This window comes from Nesoenas mayeri (assembly GCF_963082525.1).
Source record: "Nesoenas mayeri genome assembly, chromosome: 24".
Lineage (NCBI taxonomy): Eukaryota > Metazoa > Chordata > Aves > Columbiformes > Columbidae > Nesoenas > Nesoenas mayeri.
In genome coordinates, this window is record NC_137546.1 from 6122413 (window position 1) to 6149659 (window position 27247).

General features: G+C 47.0%; 1 protein-coding gene across 7 annotated transcripts in view; it reads right to left on the reverse strand.

Annotated features, from left to right (window-relative positions):
* Window positions 1-27247, reverse strand: part of EIF4G3 (eukaryotic translation initiation factor 4 gamma 3) — a 132040-nt gene that overhangs the window by 97484 nt on the left and 7309 nt on the right. The window contains exon 1 of one of the 7 annotated variants that reach the window (XM_080358643.1): window positions 21555-21725. The exons of 5 other annotated variants lie outside the window; for them this stretch is intronic. Coding sequence is in view for 1 of the 2 variants with exons in the window: in XM_080358642.1 (XP_080214768.1) it covers window positions 20720-20725 (6 nt within the window). In the remaining variant the exon portion in view is untranslated. Of the gene's footprint in view, window positions 1-20719; window positions 20797-21554; window positions 21726-27247 lie in introns of those variants that run through there. One more of the 7 variants, XM_080358642.1, reaches the window with a different exon arrangement.

The window sequence follows — 27247 nt, forward strand, 5'->3', positions numbered from 1 at the left end:
CTCGGTGTTAAAGTACAACCCAGCCCGGCTCTACCGCGGCGCTTAATTAACCACGGCGGTGAGAAAACGAGGATGCGCTGAATAATCCCAGCAGCTCTTCAGCGTTACTATCCTGGCACCCGATTGCGGAGGATCCTGCGCCCTCCTCCTCCTCCTCCCCTCGCTGTGTCCTCGCCGCCCACGTCACCCGCTGCTGCTATTTGTGCAGCCGCCTCCGAAATGATCCAGGAGGGAGGGAAGGGAGAGGGGAGGGTGGAAAAGCAAAGCTAAAGGCAAACCTGACGCCGTTCTCAGAGCTCCTTGCAGCTCCGCAGGAACAAGAGACGAAGGAACAAGGGGAACCTCTGAAATCAGGCCGGTGGGAAGCACTGACTCTGTTCGTCGCTGTTCAGGGCTCATTAGGCCGTGAAATATCTCTATATACATATTTAAAACTCCACCTAAGCGTGTTCCTCCCATCTGGCCGCGATCGCAAGCAGGGGAATGGCAGGAGCTGTTAAAGACTCAGTGGGAAAATGTAAGCGAAGAGAGTAACACCTGGAGAGCAAAGAGAGGGTTTCTCGAAACCAGACGTGGCCCTTAAAAGGAGGAGGGTATCTTTTCATTAATCAGCCACAGTCAGAGAGGGAGAATGTGATTGTAAAGTGATTCAAGAAAAGAAATGCAGAGCAGAGCTGCCCATCAGCTGGAGCATTTGGAGGTACCAGCACATGCAGAGTTAAATACAACTCAGGAGGAATTTCTTGCAGAAATCACATTTGTCTGCTTGTTCTAATCATCCCACAAAACTGAAATAACCGCAAGATTCTTGTGCGCTTTTACAGCAACGAACAACCTGAGGATATGCAGTAAAATAAGCTCTCACGGCAGGAATTGGAACAAGTTTTTCTGCTCTGTTCCCGCTTCCAAGACTGGAGAGGGAAAGAAAAACCACTATCGCGTTTTATTCCCAAATGGATTCGTTTTCCCTCAAGCAGCTTCTCACCTCGGCTCATTTATAGCAACCAGCAACCGCTTCACCCTCCTTCTTTCCCCCCCGATGCCAGCACCTTCTCCCCGGAGTAAAAACACCCGCAGGTACCCAAGGACACGTATGCGGACGCGTTACCCAAAACCCACCCCAAAACGACCGATTTTTATCCGTGCACAGAAACAGAGCGAATTAGACAATAATCCCCGTGTGTGTGTCCCTGCTCGCAGCGAAACTCTGTATTAAACACCAGAAAAAAAACAAGATAAAGATCATCCAGCGAGATTACAGAAGAAACCACATCAAATTCAAGCGCTTCTTTCCGTTTGTTCGGCGAAAGGGATTTTTTCGAAGCCTCTGAGCAGGGGGATATTTGACAGCAAGGAGCTGTTAAAATCAGAGCGTTTCTCCTCTGCAGCCTCTTCTCTATTTAACACGCAATTAAAACGCGGGAGGTGACCATCCCACCAGCAGAAGCACCTTGTTTAGGTGCAGAAACTGCACAAACTCGCTTCAAAGGCTAAAAGAGAAAAGCATCACGCTCCGCCGAGCATGTTTAAAGAGGATACAAAAATCCAGCTTGCAAAAGCAAGCAGAAGGTAAAAAGATAAACTCACCTACAGCACAGGTGTTTTAGGACCCTGCATTGCGATGAAGAGCTGGGAAAGCATCAATGCTCCCTGTTGGAAAGAGACTTAAATCGCGGCGCAGACTCCTCAGCAAGATGCTTTGTGACTTGTTTCGCTGGGGGTTCCGCGGCCGCCCCGAGTGCTGCGAGACCACGAGCCGGTGGTTCACAAGTGCTTTGGAATCAGTTTCCCTTGCAAATAAACTCTCCACAGGCTGCTTTGTGGAAGCCAAGGGAAAGAAAGCTGGGAAAACAAACTAAAACCTTAAAAACCCCACCAAAATCCACCAAGTGACACGTCACACGGAAAAGAAATATCTATAAGATCAAAACAGCGCCATCCGCTCTGAAATACTTATTACAACCAAACAAATTGCATCCAAGGAAATAAAAAGCATCCAGTTACAAAGCAAACTGTTCCAGACTTAGATAAACCCAGGTTTAATGTGGCCCGTGCGACTATAATTCAATCCGCGGCGTATCTGCAGAGTCGAGCCCTTAATCCCACAGGCCCCCGCTGGTTTTCCCCGGTGTCCCTGGCGGCTCCGCTCACAGGAACCTGGCACCTTACCCCCCTCATTGCTAAGCAGCTCTTGCTAATAAGAGATGAGAGATAATCAATGCCACAAAAATCAAGCCTGATGTAATTCAAGGACTTTGGAAAATGTTTAAAGGCTTAAGAACTGATAAACCACCAACCAGCGCCTGCGTCTCCCACCTGTGCGGGTGGGTTTGGGTTTCCTTTTCTAATTTATACATGGTTTTATTTTCTTGCCTTTCGGTCGAACCCCAAAGGAATGAGCTGCCCATCCATAATAATCTGCGAGTTTATTGTAGTTTACTTAGATGCAACTGGTATCACGCCACATGATGAGATGTCAAAGAGAAGGATGGATCAGAGCGCTGACTGTACCACAGGGTTGTTGGTTCAATATTGGGTGTTCACTGTCATTTTAGCTGGGAAAAAAGAACAATATGACTTTTTGCTGCCACGAGCGCTCAGCAATATGGTCAAAACTAGGAGCTGCAGGTGAAGAATTCCTTGAAGGCCACGTCAGCTTTACAGCAATATTTAATTCTGACACGAAGGATGCGGTTCTGGTGAGTCAAATGTTTGAAAAATCAAGGAAAACAACAAAAGGTGTTTGTAAAGTCGCAAAAATGGGGTTGATGGTTTAAAACTGCCGAGCTGTGCGATAGAGCAGCACATCACCTCCCCACATTCACCGTCTGTAACCGCCTGTACACAGAGCGATCTTATGGCACATACCATTACTAAGCTTGTTTCTGCATTTTATGTCCCAATATAAAGCTCCTGACCGCAACACGTGTAGGGAACATTCACAACCAACCCGCCCTTTGTCAAACATATAAATCTTAAGTGGATCAATGAAGTGTTTGTGTAAACGACCTTTTTAATCTCTCGTGTTATTCTGCGTGTTTAACAGTAACACTGAATCCTCTTAAAGCTCTCATTTATGGGACACTTTCTATTGTAACAAATACCTTCAATAAGGTATTTACCTTTTGTTTGTACCAGAAGCGCACCTCGTAACTATCGCTGATGTTCCACGTGGTCTCGCTGGCTCCTTTCTTCCCAATTACTGACCGCAGGACCTTGTTCCCCGTTGGAACTATTTGAGGATAACACAAAGTGCTGAGGCCTGTCCACCCTTCTGCCATTCCAATTAATACTCATTAATAACAGCCCCCGAGCTTTGTCCAGGTTCCAGTGTCACCAGCTTCCGCTCCTTATCCCAGCTGGTTCCACCCTCACAGTGGACGCTCTCCCTATAATACAACTTGTTTCAAAGCTCATCTCAAGCATCAACAAGCTTGGGGGCGGCACTAACCTCCCCAAACAACCCCGACTAACGGCGCCGTCGCTGCAGCAGCCGCACGCAAAGCGCCCCTTCTATTCATACGCCTCCAAATCCCCCAACTTAGCTGCTTTTCTCAAACACCCATTCCACAAAACCTCTATTTCCGAAGTCTTTCTTGCCACGTCCATCGCTCCGTGCCGCGTTCCTGCTCCTGACGCACAGGTAACGTCCTGCGCTGCGTTTTCTGCATCAGCAATGACACCACAAGCCACTTAATACCAGGGCAGGAATTTGAAATGCTGCTTCCCATCTGGCTAATGATAAATGAGATCAGGCCTTTTGTCAATCTCTGATGCACGCCAGACATGACTGCTGCCTAACACAACACTTACTACTTAGTCTCAGGTCCACATGCGCCGCATCTCACAGCCAAGCCAACCTAAGGGTGGGGGTCAGAGGGGAGGAAAACAACAAAAACATCCTCTTTGTTACAAATTAACTGTATTTCCAGCATCTTATTAATTCCATAATGCTCTCAAATCAAAATCAGCAATATTAAGAGCACCAGCTGTAGGCAGCTGCAATAGTTACACCTGCAGACAAGCAGCTAATTATCCAGAGCTCATTACTTTCCAGCTCGGTTTTGCATCTCTAAATTAAAAAGAACTGGAGACAGCTCCCCAGCACGTAAATCACCCCCGGTCCTGGCCTCCCCTGCTGCATTTCATCCAGTTATCAGCCAATACACCAAAGCAGTGCAAGCGCGACACAAAACCCAATCCATTCTTCAGCGTTTCTACGGGCAACCTGATTTTGGGACTTTTGGCTCCAGCTTCTTCAGCTGCAGCCCAAGCATGAGCGTAAACCCTCTATTTTCAGCTCAGACCTGGAAAGGTTGTTTGGGGTGGAAGAAACGGTGTTTAAATCCTGCTAATCCCACAGGGATTTTCCTCGATGCGCGAGGTTTGTGGGTGGAGAGACTGAATATCCGTGTAGCTGGGAACTTTGTCCTGGGTGTATTTGTAACCACAGCGTCGCCGAGAAATGGGTTTTCAAAGCACAGCCTGAATAAGGTTAAATCCAGGTTCGGACCAAGCTGCAAAATATTAGTAATTACAAAAATAAGCCACAAATGCAGCGTGGCTCATGTCTGCACCAGCTCAGGTAACGCGAGGTGAACAACATGCCAGGAAAGCGTCTCTTGCTCAGGTATAGAAAACTTCTCACTAGCTGACTCCTTTTAGCTTAACCACAGAATCACAGAACCCCAGAGTGTCAGGGGTTGAAGGGCCCTGGAAAGCCCATCCAGTGCAATCCCCCCATGGAGCAGGAACACCCAGATGAGGTTACACAGGAAGGTGTCCAGGCGGGTTGGAATGTCTGCACAGAAGGAGACTCCACAACCCCCTGGGCAGCCTGGGCCAGGCTCTGCCACCCTCACCCCCAACAAGTTGCTTCTCACATTTAAGTGGAACCTCCTGTGTTCCAGTTTGCACCCATTGCCCCTTGTCCTGTCACTGGTTGTCACCAGCAGAGCCTGGCTCCATCCTCCTGACACTCCCTCTTTCCATATTGATCCCCAGGAATGAGTCCCCCCTCAGTGTCCTCTTGTCCAGCTCCAGAGCCCCAGCTCCCTCAGCCTTTCCTCACACGGGAGATGCTCCACTAACACTCCACTTTCCTCCATAAAACACCAGCCACCTCCATATTTTTTAAATTCATATTTTATTCCTACAACACACGGACTCTTCGAAGAGATGGAAAAGTCGATATATTTCCTCAGCTCCATTCAGCTGGAAAGTCAGGGTGTTACCTGTCCGGAGAGGGAACGGCATCACAGGGAATATGCCAATGAAGCCTAAAAATTTCATTTCATTTCAGGAGGGTTATTTATGATTGTACTTGCTTGTGCTAATTAAAACTCCCATTATGCTGCAGAATACAGGCGGCGCTCAGGAACTCGAAACAGCCCCATTAATCTTCAACAGCCCTGCCCGGCTCGGCCGCTGCTCACAGTCATTACTATGGTCCTGAAACCACGACTCCAAAATATTAAGGTGGGGAAAAGACTCAACAGGCTGAAGTATTTCTTAATATCACCCGGAATTGCTCCAGATTTGATCCGCCGGGGCTGTGCTGCTCTCATCAATTATTAAGCTTTGCTTTGCTTTCTGCCCAAGTGCAGACGGACCTGGGAACGGTGGGTTTAGGTGGTGCTGCTCGTTAGAGCTGTATATTAAAGGCAAACATAGATTTTTGTTTGTCGTCTTATGATGTACACCGAGGCATCTCCTTGTTCCTTAAAACATGTATGAACTGATCAATACACGCAGTTGTAACAGTCAGGGTATTTGTAAGTACCCTACAATGTGTACATGCACCGTTAGAGATTATTCATATATTTTGACACATATATATATATAAAAGAGCGGGGAGAGAGCCCCCAGCTCCCCAGCATTGGTTCACCAGGAGCTGCACCCCTCAGCCACCAACCATATACTGGGAATAAACCCCATCAAATGCGACCTGGGTAAGGTGTATGTCACCCTGCTACCAAAACCAGGGCTACGTGCTCGGGGAACCCATTTCCAGCTGTTTAGGAGGCCGAGAAACTGCAAAAGGTACAGACCCCATCTGTCTGCTCAGGAATAGCAAGAAAAAAGCCCAAGTCCTGTGTCTAGCGATTCCCTCATGTCTGGGTCAAGAAATCACTGCGGGATAGGTAAGATGGGTAAGAAAATCAGCTATTAAATCACCCTTTCCCTATGACACTGCTGTTCCATTCTCAATATTCACTTTTCAACTGGCAGTTCCCTCCTCTCAGACTTTCCATTTTGCCTTTTAAAACTCCAAATCCTGGTTCCTGCCAGGGTGGGGATCAGTTTGCAAAAGAACTCACTTTCCTGTAATAGTCTAAACCTTCGGTAACTGAATTCACATCAGTTTTACAAACCATACAAGTGTTGGAAGGTTTGTTCCCAAGGATGAAGTTGGACGGGGCCGGGACAGGAGCAGCAGGTCCACAATAAGGAAAGGAGCTGAACCATCGCTGCGTTAGAACATACAGAACGCTCCAACTACCGAGCATCACCTGAACCCAAGATGGTCTGGATATCATATTTGGGATCCTGCTCCCGTTGCACAGCTGGGAGAGAGGGCACGGAGCTGGGAAGCACTGGTGCTGATCCCGGTTGTGCTGTGAGGTGACCACGGCTTCGACAGCCCAGACATCTGTGCTCCAGGGTGATCCCAACACCGTCATGTCCTACCACGCTGGACGATTAGTTACTCCGCACACTAATAACACCCAAGAACTTCACTCAAACAGGAGAACCCTTCCTAATTTCTAATCCAGAACGTTCTTCCAGACATTCTCACACTCCATCATTAGCATTTCAGTGCAGTTCACAAGCCTAAACAGCTCGGCTGCTTTTCTAATTAGAAGATTTTACACAGCTATTACACTCCTGCTATTCCCTGCAATGAGACAGAGCTCCCAAGTTCCCCCGTTGCCCAAATCCTTATTTTTGTGGCCCTGACAAAAATAAAACCACCTTTAGTGCCAGTCAGCAGCCCTAGAATAACAGAGCTCACCCTGCTTAATGCAGTTCTGCCAATTAACAAAACCCCATCTGTCTGCTCAGGAATAGCACGAAAAAAGCCCAAGTCCTGTGTCCAGCGATTCCCTCATGTCTGGGTGACAAGAAGGGGAAAGAAACGGAGATTTCCACGGTGGAGAAGACTAGTGACCCTCAACACAAAACTATGGTTTATTGAAATCACCAAACACACGGTCCTTACATTCCAGAGGCATCACGGGGACGCGTCCCTGCAGAGCCAGATCCACCTCTTTAATCCTAACACCAAACTACACCCATCAAAGCGCCCGCCTTACCCGAGACATCCGAAACTCAGTGTGAAACAGCAGCCGGCACCTTTCTCAGCTGAAGCAAATACTCCGTCTTGCTTGGTGCTTTCTCCTTGTTTGCATTTGAGCAGAGGAACCGGGCATGGCCCAAAATTGGGCTGCGCACACACCATATTCTTTGCTGCTTCCTCACCCCAACCGAGGGGCCAAAATGAATTTTGCAAGCACTGAGAAAGAAAAGAAAGCAAAGCCATGGGCATGTTCGCACCGGCTCAAGTCACACGTAGCTCCGTGATCCTCTAAGATTAGTTTTGTCCTTCAGGTGAGAGAGCAGGAGGTGAATCTTAGTAGGATGCAGCTTATCCCCGAGCGGGCTGGAGGGTGGTTGGGTGAAGGGGATGAGCGGGGGCTCATTTGCAGAGCAAGAGGGCAAAGAACGAGCGCAGACACCTCCAAAGAACAGCTGAGCTTCAAGGGAACAGCCCTGGGAGGGACACGCAACATTTAACAAAGCAATGACAAGTGGGAAAAGTGACACTTGATCTGCAAACACATCTCCCACAGCTTCCCTTGAACACCGCAAGGTTTTTACTACCTGGTTTGAAGTCTTGGAAATTCTTTAATTAGCAATTCATGCATTAGCACAGGGAATCTTGCAGACAAGAATCTTGCAGATGTTTTACGCACCAGTTCTTGCCTCCTCCTGGTTTGGGGATGAAACCTCTGCGAGGACAGATCACAGAGAAGGTTTATCTTGGGTGCTGATGAACTAATGATGTTTAATGCACTGGCGGGCACCGTATTTATAGGCAAGTGATACTATGTGGAGCACTGAGCGTTGATTAACACACAGGGCGTCTTTTTAGTGGACATGACAAACAAAAGACAACGGTCAACCCTATAAAAGGTAAAATCAAGGTATCTACCATTGAAATCTATGCAAGGTGGAGTCTCAAAATTCAGCATATGAGCCGTTCCCAGCTACAGGGCACGTGTCTCTGCAGACAGGTTCCTCCAGGCACCCGAGGGCTGCAAAGGAGGAGGAAGGAGGTGCCATCGCACTCAACTCAATGAAGTTCTTTAAGAAAAACCCCTCAAAGTTTGATCTGATGGACTAGAGAGAGAAGGGTGAAGTCACATCTTCCATCCCTGCAGAGGTAAATCATTTCGCCTTCCTCCATATGAGACACTTCGTACACAGCACCAGCAGCACCGAACCTGCCACTGCTAATGAGCTCATCCCCAACACAAACACATCGATAACGTGCCTATAGAATAAAAAGAGGAGGTGACCACGGGACAAGACTCTTAACAATAACTCCTACTGCCAGATGTGGGTCTCCTACCCAAAGAGCTTCCTCTCTTCTGTGTTGTACAGATGATTTCTTATGGAGATCCACAAAGAAAGAAGCAACGCTGGTGCTGGAGAACCTCAGCTTAAAAAAGCTCCGGCTTGCACTGCTTTGGTGCGTGAAGTTATCTGGCACAGCTTGAGAAAGAATAATTTAGCAGCAGCTTGTTGAATGGGCTGCACTCCGTTCTAAATTGCCGCAAGATCGGAGCGTTATCTTGGGTACCGGGTCCCTGTCTTCATGAGCTGCAGGAGCCCCTCGGGGCAGGGGCTGGTTCTCAGGCTCCTGGCAAAGCTGCTCGGTGACACCAGGAGCATCCGCGGAGCCGCAGGAACCGCTGACAAGTAACCGCATCCATTGCTGGAGAGGCCGCACACATTTAGATCATCATTACGAGCCTCCACGCTGAAGACTGTTTTAAGGGGAAATATTAAAGCGTCCTTAATTGAGGAACAGTTAAAGCATCCCCATGTTGCACCATGAAGCGATGGCGATTTTTAAGCAGATGGAACTCGAAACAATTTTTCGCGGGTGCCCAAAGCGCCGCATGTGGCTTTTAGTTATCACGTCCCGATCCGCCTAAAGAGCTCTCGTTCCATAATCTTCCATAATACTTTAAGACGAAAAGTATCCCACCGTTCCCGCTCCACCCCAGTCATTTCACTCCTCATCCTTCTCTATTTTCACAGCAAATGAAAGGACGACAATGATTTTTCTCGGAAAACAGTGTCATTCGACAGCACAAGAACTGAAAACCGCGATAATCGCTTATGTGACCAAGCGGGTTTAACGAAGCCAAGCGTTGCCCAGCTCAGCTCCTGCCTGCACAGCACAGCCTTCATTTTTCAGGGAAAAGCTGCACTGGATCAGAAAGAAAACACATTTCAAGTGCTGTTACGTTACCCGCTACCAGCAAACTAGCTTTTAATTTCCCCAGATACTTCTGAGATATATTCCTTAAATACAGAAAAAATAATTCAGGAGAGTTTATAAGCTTTGAATCCAAGTTTGGCGAAGTCCAATGTAGACTTTGCAACACATAATAAAAGGGATGGGTTTATGACGTTCCCACCTATGACTAAAAGCCAGTACTCCTTTAACAGATAAAATAGGGGCCGATCACAAATACCTGCAGCACTTGGGTACCGATCGGCTGTGCTGCCATCAGAGACCTGGACAGGCTGGAGAGCTGGGCAGGGAGAAATGTAATGAAATAGAACAAGGGCAAGTGTAGAGTCTTGAATCTGGGCAGGAACAACCCCAGGTTCAGTGTAAGTTGGGGAATGACCTGTTAGAGAGCAGCGTAGGGGAAAGGGAGCTGGGGGTCCTGGGGACAGCAGGGTGACCATGAGCCAGCACTGGGCCCTTGTGGCCAGGAAGCCAATGGGACCTGGGGTGGGTTAGAAGGGGGTGGTCAGTAGGTCAGAGAGGTTCTCCTGCCCCTCTGCTCTGCCCTGGGGAGACCACACCTGGAATCTTGTGTCCAGTTGTGGCCCCTCAGTTCCAGCAGGACAGGGAACTGCTGCAGAGAGTCCAGCGCAGCCACCAAGATGCTGCAGGGAGTGGAGCATCTCCCGTGTGAGGAAAGGCTGAGGGAGCTGGGGCTCTGGAGCTGGACAAGAGGACACTGAGGGAGGACTCATTCCTGGGGATCAATATGGAAAGGGGCAGTGTCAGGAGGATGGAGCCAGGCTCTGCTGGTGACAACCAGGGACAGGACAAGGGGCAATGGGTGCAAACTGGAACACAGGAGGTTGCACTTAAATTTGAGAAGCAACTTGTTGGGGGTGAGGGTGGCAGAGCCTGGCCCAGGCTGCCCAGGGGGTTGTGGAGTCTCCTTCTCTGCAGACATTCCAACCCGCCTGGACACCTTCCTGTGTAACCTCATCTGGGTGTTCCTGCTCCATGGGGGGATTGCACTGGATGAGCTTTCCAGGGCCCTTCAACCCCTGACACTCTGGGATTCTGTGATTCCGCCAGCACAAGTCTCACCAACCACAACCTTGGTTTAATGGGCAACCTGTACCTGTTTTCCAGCCTCAGCTGTTTGTTTCCGGCTGGACACAACCCAAATGATCTCCCACCTTTAGCAATGAATTATTAGAATGAAAACAATAAATACATTAAAAAAAACTCCCGTGCTATCTGGAAGCTCAGAAAACCTCATGTTCCACCTAAAGCACTTTGGGTAAGTCTGGGTTTCAAAAAGTGATTTTTAACCTGTAGACACAGGTTTTGCAAACCTGCAGATTGTGCAGAGATAACTGAGCTTTCCTTAAGACAAAAGAAAACACACATTTTGCAGAATTCAAAAGCGTTCGAGTCCAGGGGAACTGCCAGAGCTCTTCAGAGACCAGCTCGGCTCATTTCAACGTACAACGTCCAAGCTGAGCGAAGGTGTTCACAACTTCTCACACGCGTTCACTAAATGGATTAATTAACAATGTAGATGATGATAGAATAACTTACAGTAAAGAAACACGCGATGTCAATATTTACTTAACTATGCCAGTGTCTCAATGCTGCTAAAGACACTCGCTACCTGTGCATTTGTGTTTCTCGGATGCCCAGCACTGGGGCAGTTTGCTGGAGCAGCTCACTCTCCAATTAAGTGAAATATTAAGCATGACGACTTTTAAGCATAATCAGATTGTATCTACATCTCGTGACGTGTTCCTCGAAGAGAAAGTATCCTGCAAAGTCAGCTGCTTCACCAGTCATCCTCACTTCGATACAACACCGCCCTTCTCCCATTGCATCCCACGGATCATTCCTCTTCACCATACACCCATCACACCTGCTGCTCCTGATGGGGAAACCCAACTGGAAATCCCCAGCGGGATCTCCAGACCTTGAATTCTGATTCATTTAATCCAACTTGCCATAGCCTCAAGTCCTTGGCCTTGCCTACAAAAGAATGCTTTTTCTTCTTATTGTTTTAAAGGACAGTTATATTTGAGCTGACTTGCACCAAACGTGCTTTGAGATGCTGCTTAACGTGAATGGACACAAGGTTTTTTATACAAATGTGAAATCAAACACCTTTTGCTAGGACTTACACACAGATAAAGAGGAGCTCCTGGGCTGGGTGGGTAACGTTAATTAATCGGAGCTCGTTATCCCGCAATAGCAGGAGAACCGCATCACATCCCCACTTCAAGGCCCATCTTTGTCCCAGATCGGGTCGCAGCTGCCGCGGCACCTTCGGTAAAGACAAGAGGTTTAAAAACCACTGATACCCACAGCCACAAATCCCCAAGGCAACGATCCTGCCGACGAGGGGGTGTTACGTTCCACTCTTTTACTAGAAAATAGATCATTATGGCATAGAAAACAGCCTTGAAAAATAAAAATCATCCAGGACTTGGTTCTGAAGGGATTTGTGCAGCCGAGCTTTGACTGTTATTGCCACTTCCACGCAATAAAACAACCTCGACCTGAGGAAACCCCCCTCCCACTCCAAACACCCTCTTATGCCTCCAGAACCAAAATGCCGGTGAAGCGAAGGAAGGATCCAGCTACAGAACAGAGCTCCAGCAAGAAACAGTTAACGCTTCGCCACGCAGCTTCTATTAACTATGTCTGCATGTTATTTTATTACAGATACACCCCGATTTCCACTGCGTTTGAATGTCATGTTTGGCGTTTACCTGATCTGCTACATTTCAGGAGTCACCAAAATACACATAGAGCGATCGGCTTTTGCACGTTGTTACTGCTGCTGGGTCTATGCTGCGGGAGGAGAGGGACTCTTACATCCTTTAAGTGAAAAATAATAACAATAATCACATATTTTCCTTCAGTGGCATTAACCCCCTTCTCTGCAGACGTCACGGGAAGAGCACTCGACTCCACAACAGGGTTTCTGTTCGGTGACGTCTTTTAAGAGCGTGGAAAGCGGGTGACGTGCTCCGAACAGACCAAACCGGAGTCATTGAGTCCTTACGCGCGTCTCTGTCCCCGGGTGAGTCACTCGAGAGCCGAGGTCCCAGCTGGGGCTCCACCGTGGAGCCGCAACACATCTCCTCTATTTCAAGCCAACCCCAGGCACCATGACCAACACCATCCCCCTGACCTTATTTTATTAGTTCTAATAATTTCCTAAAACTGTCCTCGTTTAATATTATTATTTCATTATAAAACCTGATCTGGAAGACTTTTAGCTTCGTACGGCTCCATTGCTTTCTTAGTACGTGTGTATTTGCAATCCTTTCTCTTTTATTCTGCAAGTTTTTGAAACCTTCAATAACAGAAAACTGTTACTATGAATTTCAGTGCTTTAGGGAAATACGCGTTCTTGAAATAGAAAGCGTCAATTCTGATCAGCAGACTATAGCCCTTAGCAAAACAGGAATTTAGAAATCCATCTTGCCATAAAGATATATTTAAAAAAAAGAAAGGTCTGTAAACAAATAGAGAAGAGATTATACGCTATCCTGAATAATATTAGTGCTTACAATTTTAACTGGAGAATTTCATCAGAGAGGGACTTTTTACAAGGCCATGTAGCGTAGGATGAGGGTTAATGGCGTTAAACGGAAAGAGGGGAGATGTAGATTAGACGTAAGGAAGAAATTGTTGCATGTGAGGGTGGTGAGACAATAACAGGCAGCCCAGTGCCACTGGGGACGTCCCAGCCCTGGGGACATTCATGGTCAGGCTGGACAACCAGGTTGAGGAACCTGGTCGAGCGGAAGACACCCCTTTCTTTGGGGAGACCTGGATGATGCTGAAGCACAAGAAATGGGCATTTATGACATTTGGGAAGACAGAAAAGAAATTTTAGGTTCTCATCCCCCCCACACTCCGAAAGCTTTTGAAATCCAGTCGCTACTCAGTAAAAGGAGCAAACGGCAGCACCGGGTTGTCCTCAAGCACTTGAGTTTAGTCACCCCACACACTGGTTTTGGCGCGGGGATGCGTCAAACCATCTAGATCCCTACAGAATTCATCTCCATGGGCCTATTCACAAGCAGGTTCCAACTTTCAAAGGATAAAACCAATAGAAACAGACCTCGAGAGGAGAGAAACCTGAAGTAGAGGAGCTTGTGTGAAAAGCGGGACTATGAGAATTAGCAAAAGGATGTACAAAAACCCAAGTTTCTATTTATTTCCCAGCAGAAGAGCTGGAGCTGAAGACACAGAGATAAGAGGGGAAATTAAGGAAGGACCTAAAAAAGGAGAGTTGATCAAACTCTTTGCAACATTTGAAATCCCGTGGGGCTCCCCCACCATCAGTACCAGCCCCGATAACACAAAGGCAGCTGCTCATCTGCTTTTCTGACTCATCTCCCGCACTCTGCACTTGAGCCATGCCAGGGAAACAGGTATCAGCCCAAATAGGAAGGTGACTATTGACCCAGCTTTAGCAGCTGGAGGTGCTTTTTATCACCACGTAAGTCAAATACACACATTTAATACACTGGATTCTTCTGCTCGGGAGCCGCTCCCCGGATGCTTTTCTTGTATGAACATCCATGCCATTGGCTTTTGTGCTTTTAGAGCCAAAGCTTAAGGGATTGTCCCTTCCCCTGTCTGACGGAGCTGTCCCTAGTGTATTTTAGAGGGTCAGGACATACCAGGTTTAGTTAAGACCCCGTCTAACTCAGCTACATCCACCCCACCAGCCATCCCAGAGCCGCTTCCCACCGCTGGGAATGAACCCATCTGAGAGTCCCAGGCCATTCTAAAACCTGGCCTTAGTCGAAACTAATCAAACCTGAGTCTGAGCGCCGGCGTTTGGAGGCCGGAAGCGCGGCCGGGTCTGTCTGAGCACAACACACGCCTGTGGAAATGGCCACAAATATGCGGCGCTCAGACATCAAAGGCAGGAAAAGCAAAGCCGTAAAAAGGGCACCCAAGGTCAAAACATACACCAGGGCTTTTAAACCCAAGGTTTTTATTGCAACCAATCTCCCCAAAAGGTTTGCAGGGGAAGACGGAAGATTTTCCCCCAAAAAGGAAAGAAAACCGAGCTGAACGACTCAGAAAACCAACTTTGTTTCAGCTGCCGCAATGAAGCGCCCGGGTGGATTTTTGCTGAAGCGTGCCGCAGTTTGGGTGGGTTTGGGGGCAGAGGGGATGAGATGAGCACAGATCGCTTGGACTAGTGCTAAGTGAGCCAAAATCCAGCGAATCTGTCCCGATCCCAAGGTGCAAACCCTCTGCCACCAAAGGGAGAGGCAGTGGGGCAGATACACCACTTCTCTTGCTGAAACTTATTTTTGCTTTGTTGGGAAAATTTGGGCATAAATTTAAAAGAAAAGAAAAATAGTCAAAGAGACAACTTGAGTGTTGTCTCACGGACACTTTTCATACTGTTAAAGTAAAGCGAAGGCCCCCAGGCCTTCCAATTCATTTCCCCTTTGATCCGCAAGAGCCTGAATTTATTAGCGTTCTAGACATGCGGGAAGGCTCATCTCTTTGTACGGGCAACTGGAAGGAATTCAGACAAGGCTTTATTTAAAGTTCAGACTCCCCCTATTGGGCTACGCTACCACACAGCGATTTTACCCCGGGCACTTACTTACAAAGCTAAACCCGCCCCTAAAAGAACTAGAACCAGACCCTCCAACTGGAAGAAGAATTAAGACAATGCCCGCCAAGGCGCGAGGGTGTTTGCATTGTGTGGGCAAGCCCTTGTGAAGCTTTCCCTGGCTAAAGTAACCCCTTCTGGGTAATTAATGAAATATAAGGTATTTTTTTGGTCACGCAGCAAAGGAAACGTTCAAACACAATGCTAAATCTGAGATAATACGTTTTACCGAGCTGTCTCCAAACCTGTTTCATCGCATTTAATGGGGTGGTGTCAAGAGGTAAGAGACAAGAGGAGAGGCATCGATTCCTCTTTTTGCACATGTAGGTATACAATGATTTAGAAAACGCTACCAAAAAGTCGTATAAAGGATCAATGAAAAATATACGCTCAAAATGATGGAATATATTGCATAGGCGGCAAAGAAACGCCGACGAGGCACATTCTCCTGTCTCGCATCCCTGTGTTGCTGTATCTATCTGAAGCTGGTTTAATTTATTAAAGGACTTTGGATCTTAAAGCCTTCAAGTCCTTAAAAAAAAAGCAGACGCACACACGGGTACTTTCTCATGGGGAAAGTTCAGCAATCGCTCTTCCCAAACGCTTTTTCCAGCTCGAAACGGTGCGCTCAGCAGCCATCTATTAAAAACTTTAAGTCACCCTCCATTAAGGGGAAAAGAAACAAGTGGTGCTCTCACGACGTGTATTTCTTCTGCCACTTGCTCAAGCCCTTCCACGGGTCTCAATGCCATTTTTCTCCCCGCTTGTCACATATTCGCTGCAGAGCGTTACGCAGAAATCCCGTATTGCTGCGACCTGCAGGATTCACACGACCCCATCCAGCGCCATCCTGCTCTCCAGTTCCTTTCACCCAACAGCACATTGGACTTTTGAGGCGCGTTCCCCCAAAACCTGCGCTTCCCATAGGAAACCATCTTTCTACCTCCATCCTGACTGCTGGCAGCATTTCCATTTCTTTCTACCAGTGCTTCCCATCGGCTGCTTCCTAACATTTTATTTCCAGGAATTAATTCCCATACTGCTGTTTCATAACGATTAGAGAGCACCTACCAGCAGCTTTCGGCTTTATTACCGTGCGATTGGAAAGTAGCTTTGCTTTTGGTCGTTTCTACCTATTGCTAAGAGGAAAACCCCCCCGGCACATCCGCTCACAAAAGAAAGTCAGTTTAGGATGCCGCCGAATGTATTTACAACTGTTGAACAATGCTCTTCAACTCTATACGGCCACTTAGCAGAAACAGCTGTTTTAATAAGAGCTTACATCTTTAGCTGGCTAATGCAATAACCAAATTAAACAGGACAACATGGAGCTTAATCCAAGCGGGGTGGGGGAAAAGCCATTTAGTGCACGGGTGCCAAGGCTGCGCGGCCACGTTCCGCTCACGCGTGGGTTTGCGGGATCCGTTTCCACCATCCGCTTTTCCCCGTGAAACGAGGATCCAAGAGACAACGCGTTCTCTCCGCGGCTTTTTGCAACTTTTCCTGCGAACAGAATTAATTCCGAAGCATCAGCGCTGCTCCCGAAATGTATGAACAATGAGAATAAGGGCTGCTGAGAGAGAAAGGGGGGGACTCAAAGTATTAACAAAAGCCCAGAGCACACTGGCTGTGGCTAAAGCTCGAGCCTGAAAGCCGCCTTTGTCCTCCTGGTCAATGCCAGCCTATTCAGCAGCCCGATATATCGCAGAAAGAGAGTGATGGTGGGAGGAAGAAGAGTCCTGTCTCTTTAGGGGACGTCTCCTCGGCTGCCAAGAGGGGGGACCCTGCGTGAACACGGAGCCCGTCACCCCGGCATTGTCCCCGAACAAATGCCGACAGAGCGGCCGCGCTCTGCTCTGCACAACCTGCCCCAACCGAGGGACACGCGGCCCGGGAACGGGACATGGAGTTCTCAACGAGCCCCCGACGGCAGGAGAAATAGCCAGCTATAGAAAATAAACCCCCACTTGCTTTTCTGCGATCCCCCCCTCCCGACAATGAGCTATTGTTCCGCTCCTGGTACTGAGGAAATGTTTGTGTTCCTTCTCCGGGTCCTTTACATTTAGACTTGCTCCTTGTTTCCAAAGAATTACCCGTCGCGCTACAAAGCATCCAAGCCTCTCATAGGTCAAGAGAAAATACATTTACTATTGATTTCACCAAATAAAACCAACGCACCTTGCCTTGTTTGCTTAGGGTTACCACCAAAACTCAGTGTGGCTCAGTGGAACCAAAATACCGAGAAAACATCAAAGGGGGGTCCCAGTTGATAATGGGGTCCCAGTTAACATAGACACACAGGACAACCAATTTGAAACACAGAGCGCTGTTTCTGCTCCCAGATGTTGCAATACGGGTACGCACAAGCGTCAGCCACATAACCACAAGCACCAGCAGCACGGTTGCACGTGTCCACGAGGCCGGACTCTCCATGGGGTTTAAGACACGGCCGTCATGGATCTTCTTGCAAAATGCGCATCCCAAGAACAAAAATCCTCCAGCAAACGCAGGGATGTGTCCCAAACTGGGATCTCATTACACGCTGGAGCCAAGGAGCGAGGTTTGAACTCTCCTGTTTCGGAACTCCCGACCAGCGCAGAGAAAAGACTTCACTGCTGGCAGAGTGGCGGCAAAGAGCCTCACGTATAATCATACAAAGGAAACACTGAAGCAAGATAAACAACCCAAAATGCGTATTTCCACCCCTTTAACTCGTCTCACCATAGCACAGCAATCGCCAAATGAACCTACCATAGAAGAGGAAGATCACGGATACTTCACACGCAGGACAGACAGACGTGCTCATAGGAACCTGAGCACGTAGGATCCACCTTCGTTTAATAATCACACAACAAAGCCGGTAAAATCCCATCTTTTTGCACCACCAAGCACACTAACCCATCCTGCCGCGTTTAAACGCTTCGCTTTCAGCGACTCCGCAGCTATTTCTGGAGTTGGCCAAGGGGCAAGAAAGTTCTTTGCTAAAAAGAAGCAAACTAATTTATCTGCCTTAAAAATGAGGGCTTCTTAATTGCAATCACAGCAATAACTGCAAGAACAGCTTGTAAAGATAAAAACTTTTCCCCCCCTGTGTCGTAGCCCAACTAAAAGGGGTAAAACTTGAGCGTAACCACGGTTTTAATTAAATTTGATTGATAGCCCATTACATAAGTATGCACAAAGCCACAGTTCACCCAGGATGCTGTTTCCTTTTCAGGTTTTCCAATACAAAAAGGACCCCTGTTCTGAACCGTTAAGATAAAGATCTTGTTAGAAGTGCTGATGTGTTGCTTGGGTGGAAAATGGTGGAAGGTCTCATTAAAAATAGCCAGCTGTGCAAAAACCAAACCAAAAGATGCGGTTGTGCCGGCATCCCGCGCATCTCCCAGGGGAAGGCAGCGGGACGGACGGGGCCGACACGCACAAAGGGCATCGGAACCCGCACAAAGGGCACTGGAACCCGCACAAAGGGCATCGGAACCCGCAGGAACCGTTCTTGCCTCCTTTGTTTCTTCGCAGGTGGGAACAGCGATGGCGAGCGGGGAAGAGCAGCTTAAAAAGCAAACACCCCTCGTGCTCTGAACAGTCAAGTACCTGTGGGCGCTGCAGAAGGGCGATTTTACAGTATTGTGTCTCTTTTTGTTAATGCCGGGGTGTTAATGCTCTCAAGGTCCAACTGTCTGATGAGTGAAATGCCCACAATGAACAAAAACAGCAGAAAGAACAAGAGGAAAGTTACCCGGTGGGAATTGCGATACGCAAGTTTGAAACCAAAGCCTAAAGAAACATGGAAATGGAGAAGAAACAAAGAAACCCAGGCCATAAAACACCTATTTCTGATCGGCAATAACTTGGGCTTCAACTGGCAGCTCTGGCATTATAAAGAGATGGGATATTAATCGGAAATTCTCTTTCACTTTCCTAACTATAAGTTAATGGTGATGATTAAGAACAAAGCGCAGTAGGGTAAGTTGTATTTATTTCTATTCCTGAACGCAGCAGCAACTTAATACTCCAAAGTTTTAATGGTGACACCGCAGACAGGAGAACATCAATAACATGAAAGTACACTCTGTTTGCAGGTAAATCGAGATGTAAGTATTTGTTCTGCTTCATTCTGCTTTGTACAGTCCAGAAGGGCTGATCAAAGATAAAGGCGCATCTTGAGATGCAATTATGAAATGCCAGCGCTTCGAAATCAAACAATCCATAATACAAGTTACTCAATAAAACGACTGAGAAAAGAAAAACGTCCTTACATATGCGTTTACATGGGACATGCGAGCTCTGCGATGCTGCTCACACCTGAATATTAAGAGCTAAGAAAAGCCAGACAAAGCAGCTCATTAAGTTTATTAAGGCCAGTCAAAGAGCCCCAAGCGGAGCTGCCATGGACCAGGTAGATTTTAGTCCATACTGGGCTCCCTTATATTTTCAGTATGAACAGCCCAGCACATAAATAGGTTTGAAGGGACAAGCAACACGATCAAAAGATGCGTAAGCCAAAGTACTGTCGGCAAAGGTTTTGCTGTTCATCGCTTTTACTGAGCCATAAACTGCAAAGGGGACAAGGTACAACTTGGGTATATAGAGTATCACCAGTTCACTGATTTCACTGCAGTCACAGCTGCTCTGATGTTGAAATCTCGTCCTGTCCCGTGAAAAGCCCATGGAAACCATACAAACCCTGTTCCCACGGCCGGGGAAGATGAGAAACTGCTCTCTGGTCTGTTTAATCATCTGAACCCTGAAACACGTGCTGTTTGAGTCTCTCAACTTCCCACCAGCGCCGGTTCCTACGCTGCGGTTACAGCGACGTAACAGCCCAGAAACCAAAACCAAAACCTCCGAGCGGTCACCTCGGCCTCAAAGACAACCCTGCCTGGGAACAATGCGCCAAAACGTCAAACAACAACTTGTTTAAACCCCGGGAGATGAGCTCCATGCAAGCTCTGGCCCATATTGACACCAAAAGTTTCTAAGGGGAAGTTGAGATTATTACCGGACACAAAAAAAAATTGCAATATTGTGGAGTCAGTGACATATATATACAGCTGATTTTGCCTTTTTGGGCAATCGCTTTTCAGGCCCTGGAAAGACCGTTTTGTTGCAATTTCCCTGTTCTAAAGGGGAATTTAGAATGAGGTGGCTCCGGTTCTCTCTGCAGAGTCAGGGCATGTCAGCAAAGCAACAAGCTCCTAAAAGCAACCCAGATTCACTCACCTCCCAGTGAGCGACCCCACTTCCCTGCACTTGGTCCCTCTGTAATCCGGCTTTTCCCGAACAGGAGTGAAGGGCAAACAGCCCTGGCTGTGCCCATATACCCTTTCTGCTATGGTCTGGGCTTTAATTCAGATAAAACCCACTGTTTTCCTGAGCTGAGGATAGAAATCAGCTACAACACACGATTTGGCCAAGACGCTTCCCCTGCTTTGAGCACAGGAGCAAATCTCGGGACTTGCGGCACATCGTCGTTAAACCTTTGAGCGCAAAGGACTTTGTGACACTGCAATAACTAAAGCACCTTCTTAGGGACATCTTACCCACATCTTGAAGGTATTCCTGTGTCTTTTTCCTCTAAGACATTCAAGAGCTAAAAGGTGATTTAAGTGTTCGGTGACTCATCACGTTCCTTCCCAACACAACTCCAAGTATTTCTTGAATCTGCAAGGATCGAAATGCCACCATCAACACCACCACCATGGTGCTATTTACATTTCTGAGCTGTATTTTGGGTGGCAGCGCTGGAATTCCTTTCCTCCAACCTGCCAAGTCTTGGCACGACGCATTAATAGGGGATGTGTTAACGGGATGAAGCAGCAAGTACGAAACCGGAGAAGATCCGCCCCGTTGAACAGCGATTGATGTGTCTGCAATGGTACAGACAACCTGGGGAGCGGCACATAGTGATCCCGACCTAAAGAGAACTGGATTGCAGGAGTGACAGTCAATTCTAACTCCATTATTCAAATCTTGATTAAATCCAACATGGAGTGTATGTCTTAATCAACCCACCTCAAGCGACTACTTGAAGGCTGATCTCCCAAAGCCTTTTCTCAGGGTAGAAGAGATTTTTCTACAGCTTTAACACACCAAGGAGCAGGTAGAACATGAAAATAATTATGCACAAAGCCTGTTCTTTCAGAAAACACTTGGCAAAGCACCGGATTTTTTGTCTACTTCATATAAACACGATGTAAAAGTTAAACCAAAGCCTCAAAACGCCCTTCAGCATCTAAAACTGAACCAAGCTCAGAGGGAAGAGCATCTTGAACACGGCATTTCTCAGCGTGGTGCTGCAAGAAAAAAGTCCTTTGGATACTCTAAACCGCATTTATTTTTGCAATTAACTCCAAGAGAAGGCAAAAAATCCATTACCTGAAAGCGAGAGATGTCTTAACATCGCTTTCCTCAACAAACTCCTAGCCCAGCCTCTGGCTACCATGCATTTGGTGAGTGTTAAATATTTTTATGTAAGAAATAGTTCAGCAGGGAAATAATATTCCAGGTCCTAAGAGAGCTGAGTTAGAGGAACTCTGCAAACCTCCTCCAGAGGGTGAGCCAGACATGCTGCCAAAAACACGCTCCAGCTGCTCTTTGCTGAAGACATTTCTGCCCCAGCTGATAACACCACCACACCCCCTTGGCTCAAAACCCGGCCCATTCCCCACAGCTGTTTTGGGAATGCTTGAAACCATTAAAAACCAAGTGAATGGAAGGGTTGGGAGAAGAAGAGATGGGCTGGGAGAAGTTTCTGGGTTGCTTTATCAAGCGAGGCCACCAAGCAAACTAATTGCGCCCATCGCCAGGGAAAGGGAAGATGTTAGCACTGCGAGAAACTAAGATGAAAAGGGGGGAGAAAAGCAGGAATTTTTAATAGGAGATAAGCATTCAAAGAGAAACATCCGCAGAAGTCCCAAGCAGCAGCCAGGGAAGAGCTGGGGGAACACAGACAAGTCTGATGTGAGGAAATGTCAGAGCCAGAACTTGGGACAATCGCTGGACTTTGTTTTATCACATTTTGATTTTGAAGGGGAAAGAAAAGTTATAATAGTAGCCTTATACTGAGTGGCTGCTGTACAAGACTAAGAAATGGCTTGGTAAATGCTGTAAAAATAGACAAAGCGAGGCTGTAAGGAAACCAGTTTGACAGAGAGCACGCAGGAGCAATCGGGAGAACAAGGGTTTGATCCCAAACCAAATACCAGCCCGCTCCTTTCTGGAGTTACTTTGGCTTTTGGTCTCTTCCAAAACTCACAGGTACGGTTCTTCAGCCCTTTGGTTGCAACACATCTAATCTGGCAGAAAAAGGAGTCTTTTTAATAAAAAGCCACACACAAGACAGCAGAGCTAAAGCCGTCTCCACCTTTCACACACAACTGCTGATAGAGTATTTATTGTTAAATACTTCTGTACTTCAATCATCGAGCTTAAAACAATTCACACCACAATATCCAAACCACATGGTATCTCACCCAAACGAAACCACGCTTCAAAGCAAACAAATATCCCCCAATTTAGCAGCTGAATCCCCTGATTAGGAGCTGAAACAGCAGTTTCTGGCCCGATAGCAGCGAGCGGCTCCGCACTGAGCAGCCGCCGTCCATGTGCTGCTCGGAGCTCACCTGATAAACAGGCGTCGGGGTCCGGGGACGAGGTGCGGAGCCGTCCCCGTGCTCCCTAAAACCTCCCCGGTGAGGAAGCATTGTGATTGTTTGCTTTGTGTTGGGTTTTGGGGGGGGATTTGCTTGGTTGGTTGGGTTTTTTCCCCCCCTTCAGAATAGTTATTCAATGCACATAGTAATTTGTTTATATATACATATATGCATTCCCATTGAGTGGCAAGACCTTCTGTCCTTGGACAGCCACGGGATCTACAGAACCATCAAGTCCGATGTGAAATTACAAGCGAAATCTGGTCTGCAAACTTTCTGGAAGTCTGGAATTCTTGTTTGTGGTGATGTACAGGGCGCTTTAGGCACTGGACACTTTGTTTTGCAGTGTTCGGCTGATGAATCAGACTCAATATCTATATTATATTCAAAAGGGAATTCAGCAGGGAGATACCCAAGGGTTGATAATCTTTGCCACTTCTTTTTTTTCTCGGGGGCGGAAGTCAAAAAGTGAAATCAGAAATACCTACAAACACATAACCAGCGCAGAACGTCAAAGTCCAAGCAGATAAAGTCAAAAGCCACCGGGAGGAACACAAACCCACCTCATCGCAGGGCCGGTGACCAAGCTCCTGCTCAGCCTTTCCCAGCTCCCAGCCTGTGGGTACCACACTCCACCTTCCTTCCACGATAATCAAACCTTACATCTCCAGCTTCCCTTTAGCACCGGCAATTATCTGCATCAGGAGGCATGTTGTTACAAGACTGGAAAAAAGAGTTCCCAATACAGACACATGTACTACGGCACTAATTCGCAGCAATTTTCACCCAAGATTCTGAATTTCTGCAATGTACTAAAAACCAGCTTGCTTATTTTTCTCCTCCTATGTACGCCATTGACACAGAGCTCCCCCAACCCACTCACCTCCAACTTTGTACCCTAAAACCACTAAAAGGCTCCTATAGCTTACAAGGCTACAACCCACGCATGCCCTTCTCTATAGGGACAGACACTGCAGGTTCGGGGCCCTACAGCACCAACCACATATTTCCAAGCCAGCATTTCTATCTGTATGATAAGCATGAATATCAAGCAGTCTCGTAGTTTACTGTCTCATTCTCTCGGCTCCGTTTCCTACCGCGTCTCTAATACTTCATGCTGGGACTTCATGGGAAAGTGTCATGTTCTGCTCATCAATCTGTCAGGAAGCGTCGCGGTGACAGCAGCGTTGTCACCCGGACGGATGGTCCTTCCATCAGCCAAGCAATGAATTCTAGAAGTTCGCTTCTCGAGAGCGTTAATGCTCATTTCAACTCCCAGTTTTGAAACGCCTCGTGATTTCCCTCCCCATCATCTTTATTTCAGCGGTTTATCACAATGAAATGAAACAGTACGCACCCTCTCGCGACACGCGGAGCTTAATGACTTCTCCGGAGTTCAAAATGCCATGCGACACAAAATTAAATGCTGAGAAAGCAGGCAGCACAACGCTGCAAAAAAAATATAGTTCATAGACATATAGAGGTTGGATGGGAGCTCTGGACCCCTTGGTCCAACCCTCTACATGTTCAATTCTTCCTCACCAGGGCTCCCCCATCACATACTTGACACACACCTCTGTTTGTAGAAAAAGCAATAGCAACAACATATTTATCCCAACTGAGCCTAATGAATAGCGGTAAATGAGTCTCAGAGCATTTCTCATCTAAAGAAATGCTGGGTTTACCTACATTAGGTTAAAGCGGCGCCACAAACCCAGAGGTAAAACGGGGACGGCTGCATCTGCCAACGTGGTGATGGAAGAAGATTTCCAAGCACCCTTTATTGCACAAAGCGGCCTCTGCAGAAATTCCACCCGGCTGAACCAAGACACAAGCAGGAATCAGTGGAGATGTACGTGATGTGCTGTCCCGGATGCGAAAGAAATGAGAATTTCAGGACCTGTCCCTGCCTTCCGCTTGCACAAAACCCCAGTTTTGCTGATTTCAGACCACAGGGAAACTGCAATATCAGTGTATTCCTAACAGGTCTTCAAAGATCATGAACTGCAGCAGCTACAAACGTGACCCAACCACTTGGTTTTCATCATCCCCATGGCAATGAGCGAGTGTTAAAACATGAATAAGGAACCACCAAGGACAGTGTTGGTTCCCAATGCTGTTTTAGTGCCTTTTATCAAATTAACCATAACCAAGACAAACACTAAGGCATGAGGATGGGAGGAAGCGAAAAGGATTTGCTCCAGGTTTAAAGCACTGAACATAGTCTTAAACGCTGATGTTTTGCTGCACTTCACAACAGGAACGGACTGAATCAAACGTTTCAAGTCATCTCTAGCGCAGAGCATCTTCGATATTCGGGGCTGCAGCACCCACCGTCCACAGATCCGCGATTCGATACTTCGTCTGGTCAAAACACACGTCCAGTTTGTCCTTCGGGATTCAGAGACACTTCTGACCCACCTGCAGCAAAGTGTGGATTCTACGGATCCTTCACAAGCCATATTCATAAATAACACCAGCATCTTCAGCGCAACGTAATAAAAACGAGGATGGACCCAGATCACAAGAAAAGACGAACCAAGCCTGACGAGTCAACTCCCCTTCTTTGAGAAAGTATCTTCAACCTTCTCCTCCCAGAGGTGGAAGTTCAGTGGATTTCTCCAAGATCTTCCAAACCCCGAGCCATCTTTAAGCATTTTCGCTCAAGCAGCGAGACCTCAAACCCCATGGCTGGATTCTTTCCCCAACAAATTCTTTTTAAATAGCAAGACAGACCTGAGCTGCCAATGCAGAAATCTCTCTCCTCCCCTCTTCGATTCTCACCTTTTCTTATTGCCGTGCTTGGGTTTCTCTCTACACGCCCTTCACAGGTTGATTAACTCTCATCTCGGATGAGCAGATGTTGAGTAATTCAGTCTCTTACACAACCCCACACCGTAATTCTCATTAAGACACACGTTTTACTAGAAAGCTTTTCGCTGACTGTTCCCACCCCTGACATCCAGGCCATTCAATAAGACATTCTGGACAGAGGTCCTGGCTATAAAATCCACATGTTCTTTGGCTGCCCAAGTGGGAATTTGGTGACAGTACAATTCATTCATTTACTTAATGATCTTAATGTCAGGCTGAGCGGATCAAGTGTGCTTTGGCTCCGGCGAGCAGCGATGGGGCCGGTGCCAAGCGTCGGTAACAATTGTTCAGCTATTCCAGGTACCGGTGCCACAGATGGAGCAACAACAGTAAGGTTTTTTGGGGGTAAAATGGGAAGAATTTGAAGTCAAACTTAGCGCACAACCCCAGAACCAAATATTTAAATACACGCCAAAAAAATGTTCCTTACAAACTGCTCTAAATTTAAAAATCTGGTTTGGAAATGTAATCAATACAATTAAGCTGAACGGCTTAAGCTCGTGGAAGAATTACACTTTGTGCTATTTGCATATCAACAAAAATTCGATGTTCTTTTTTCTTTTGAAGAAAAAGCGCTTTGAAAACTACTTTTAAGCACAAGGAAGGAAAACAGAAAACCCCAGTCACGCAGACAGGTTGACAGCTGAATTATTTGCATTTCGCAAGTCTAGAATACAAAACGCAGAGCCCAGGAAAGTATTTGAAGAGAGACCGTCCGAGAACTGGTATTTATATGTGTGAGCACTGCCACAAACTTTATATTCTAACTCTATATCCTCCAGCGAGTTGAACTCTGATGTCTCACCAGCCCAAGAAACAGCACGTCCAAAAGATGCTAAAACGGGGCATGAATCACCCGCTGCTGAAATCCCTTCCCAGCCTCCAGAGCTTGAGATGCACCGTGAATTTCACATTAAAAGTCACAGCAAACACGCTTGAAATGCTTTCTGATTTCAGTTCTTGAAAAAAGGGGTAAAGATTATCAACCCTCAGATATGCACATTGACAAATTTGCTTTCAAATATAATATAGATATAGAGCCGAATGCTGCAAAATGAAGCATCTGGTGCCTAAAGCGCCCTGTATATCACCACAAACAAGACCTTGAGACTTCCAGAAAGTTTGCAGACCAGATTCCGCTTATAATTTCACATTAGACTTGATGGTTCTGTAGATCCCATGGCCGTCCAAAGACAGAAGGATCAGGTCTCGGCACTCAGTCAGAATGTATAGATATTATTTTTAATAGATATGTCCTTTCTTCAGGGTGTCAGAAGCCTTTCAACTAAAAAACCAAAGCTGTGAGTACTATCACTACAAAGCCTTCCCCTGGATGCTCATAGCAAGAGTCTCCTGCTTAGTCTGAAAAGACCAAAGACTCGTGTCGTATTTGCTTTTCGGCGAAAGAACAAAATAAGCCCAGAAAAATGCCGGTTTCAAGGCACAATAATAACTTCTACGACTTCTTAATCATGCATAAAACCTCATTTTCAGACCACCACAGCATTAGTTCCAATGGATTTTCAAATGCCGCCAGCAACA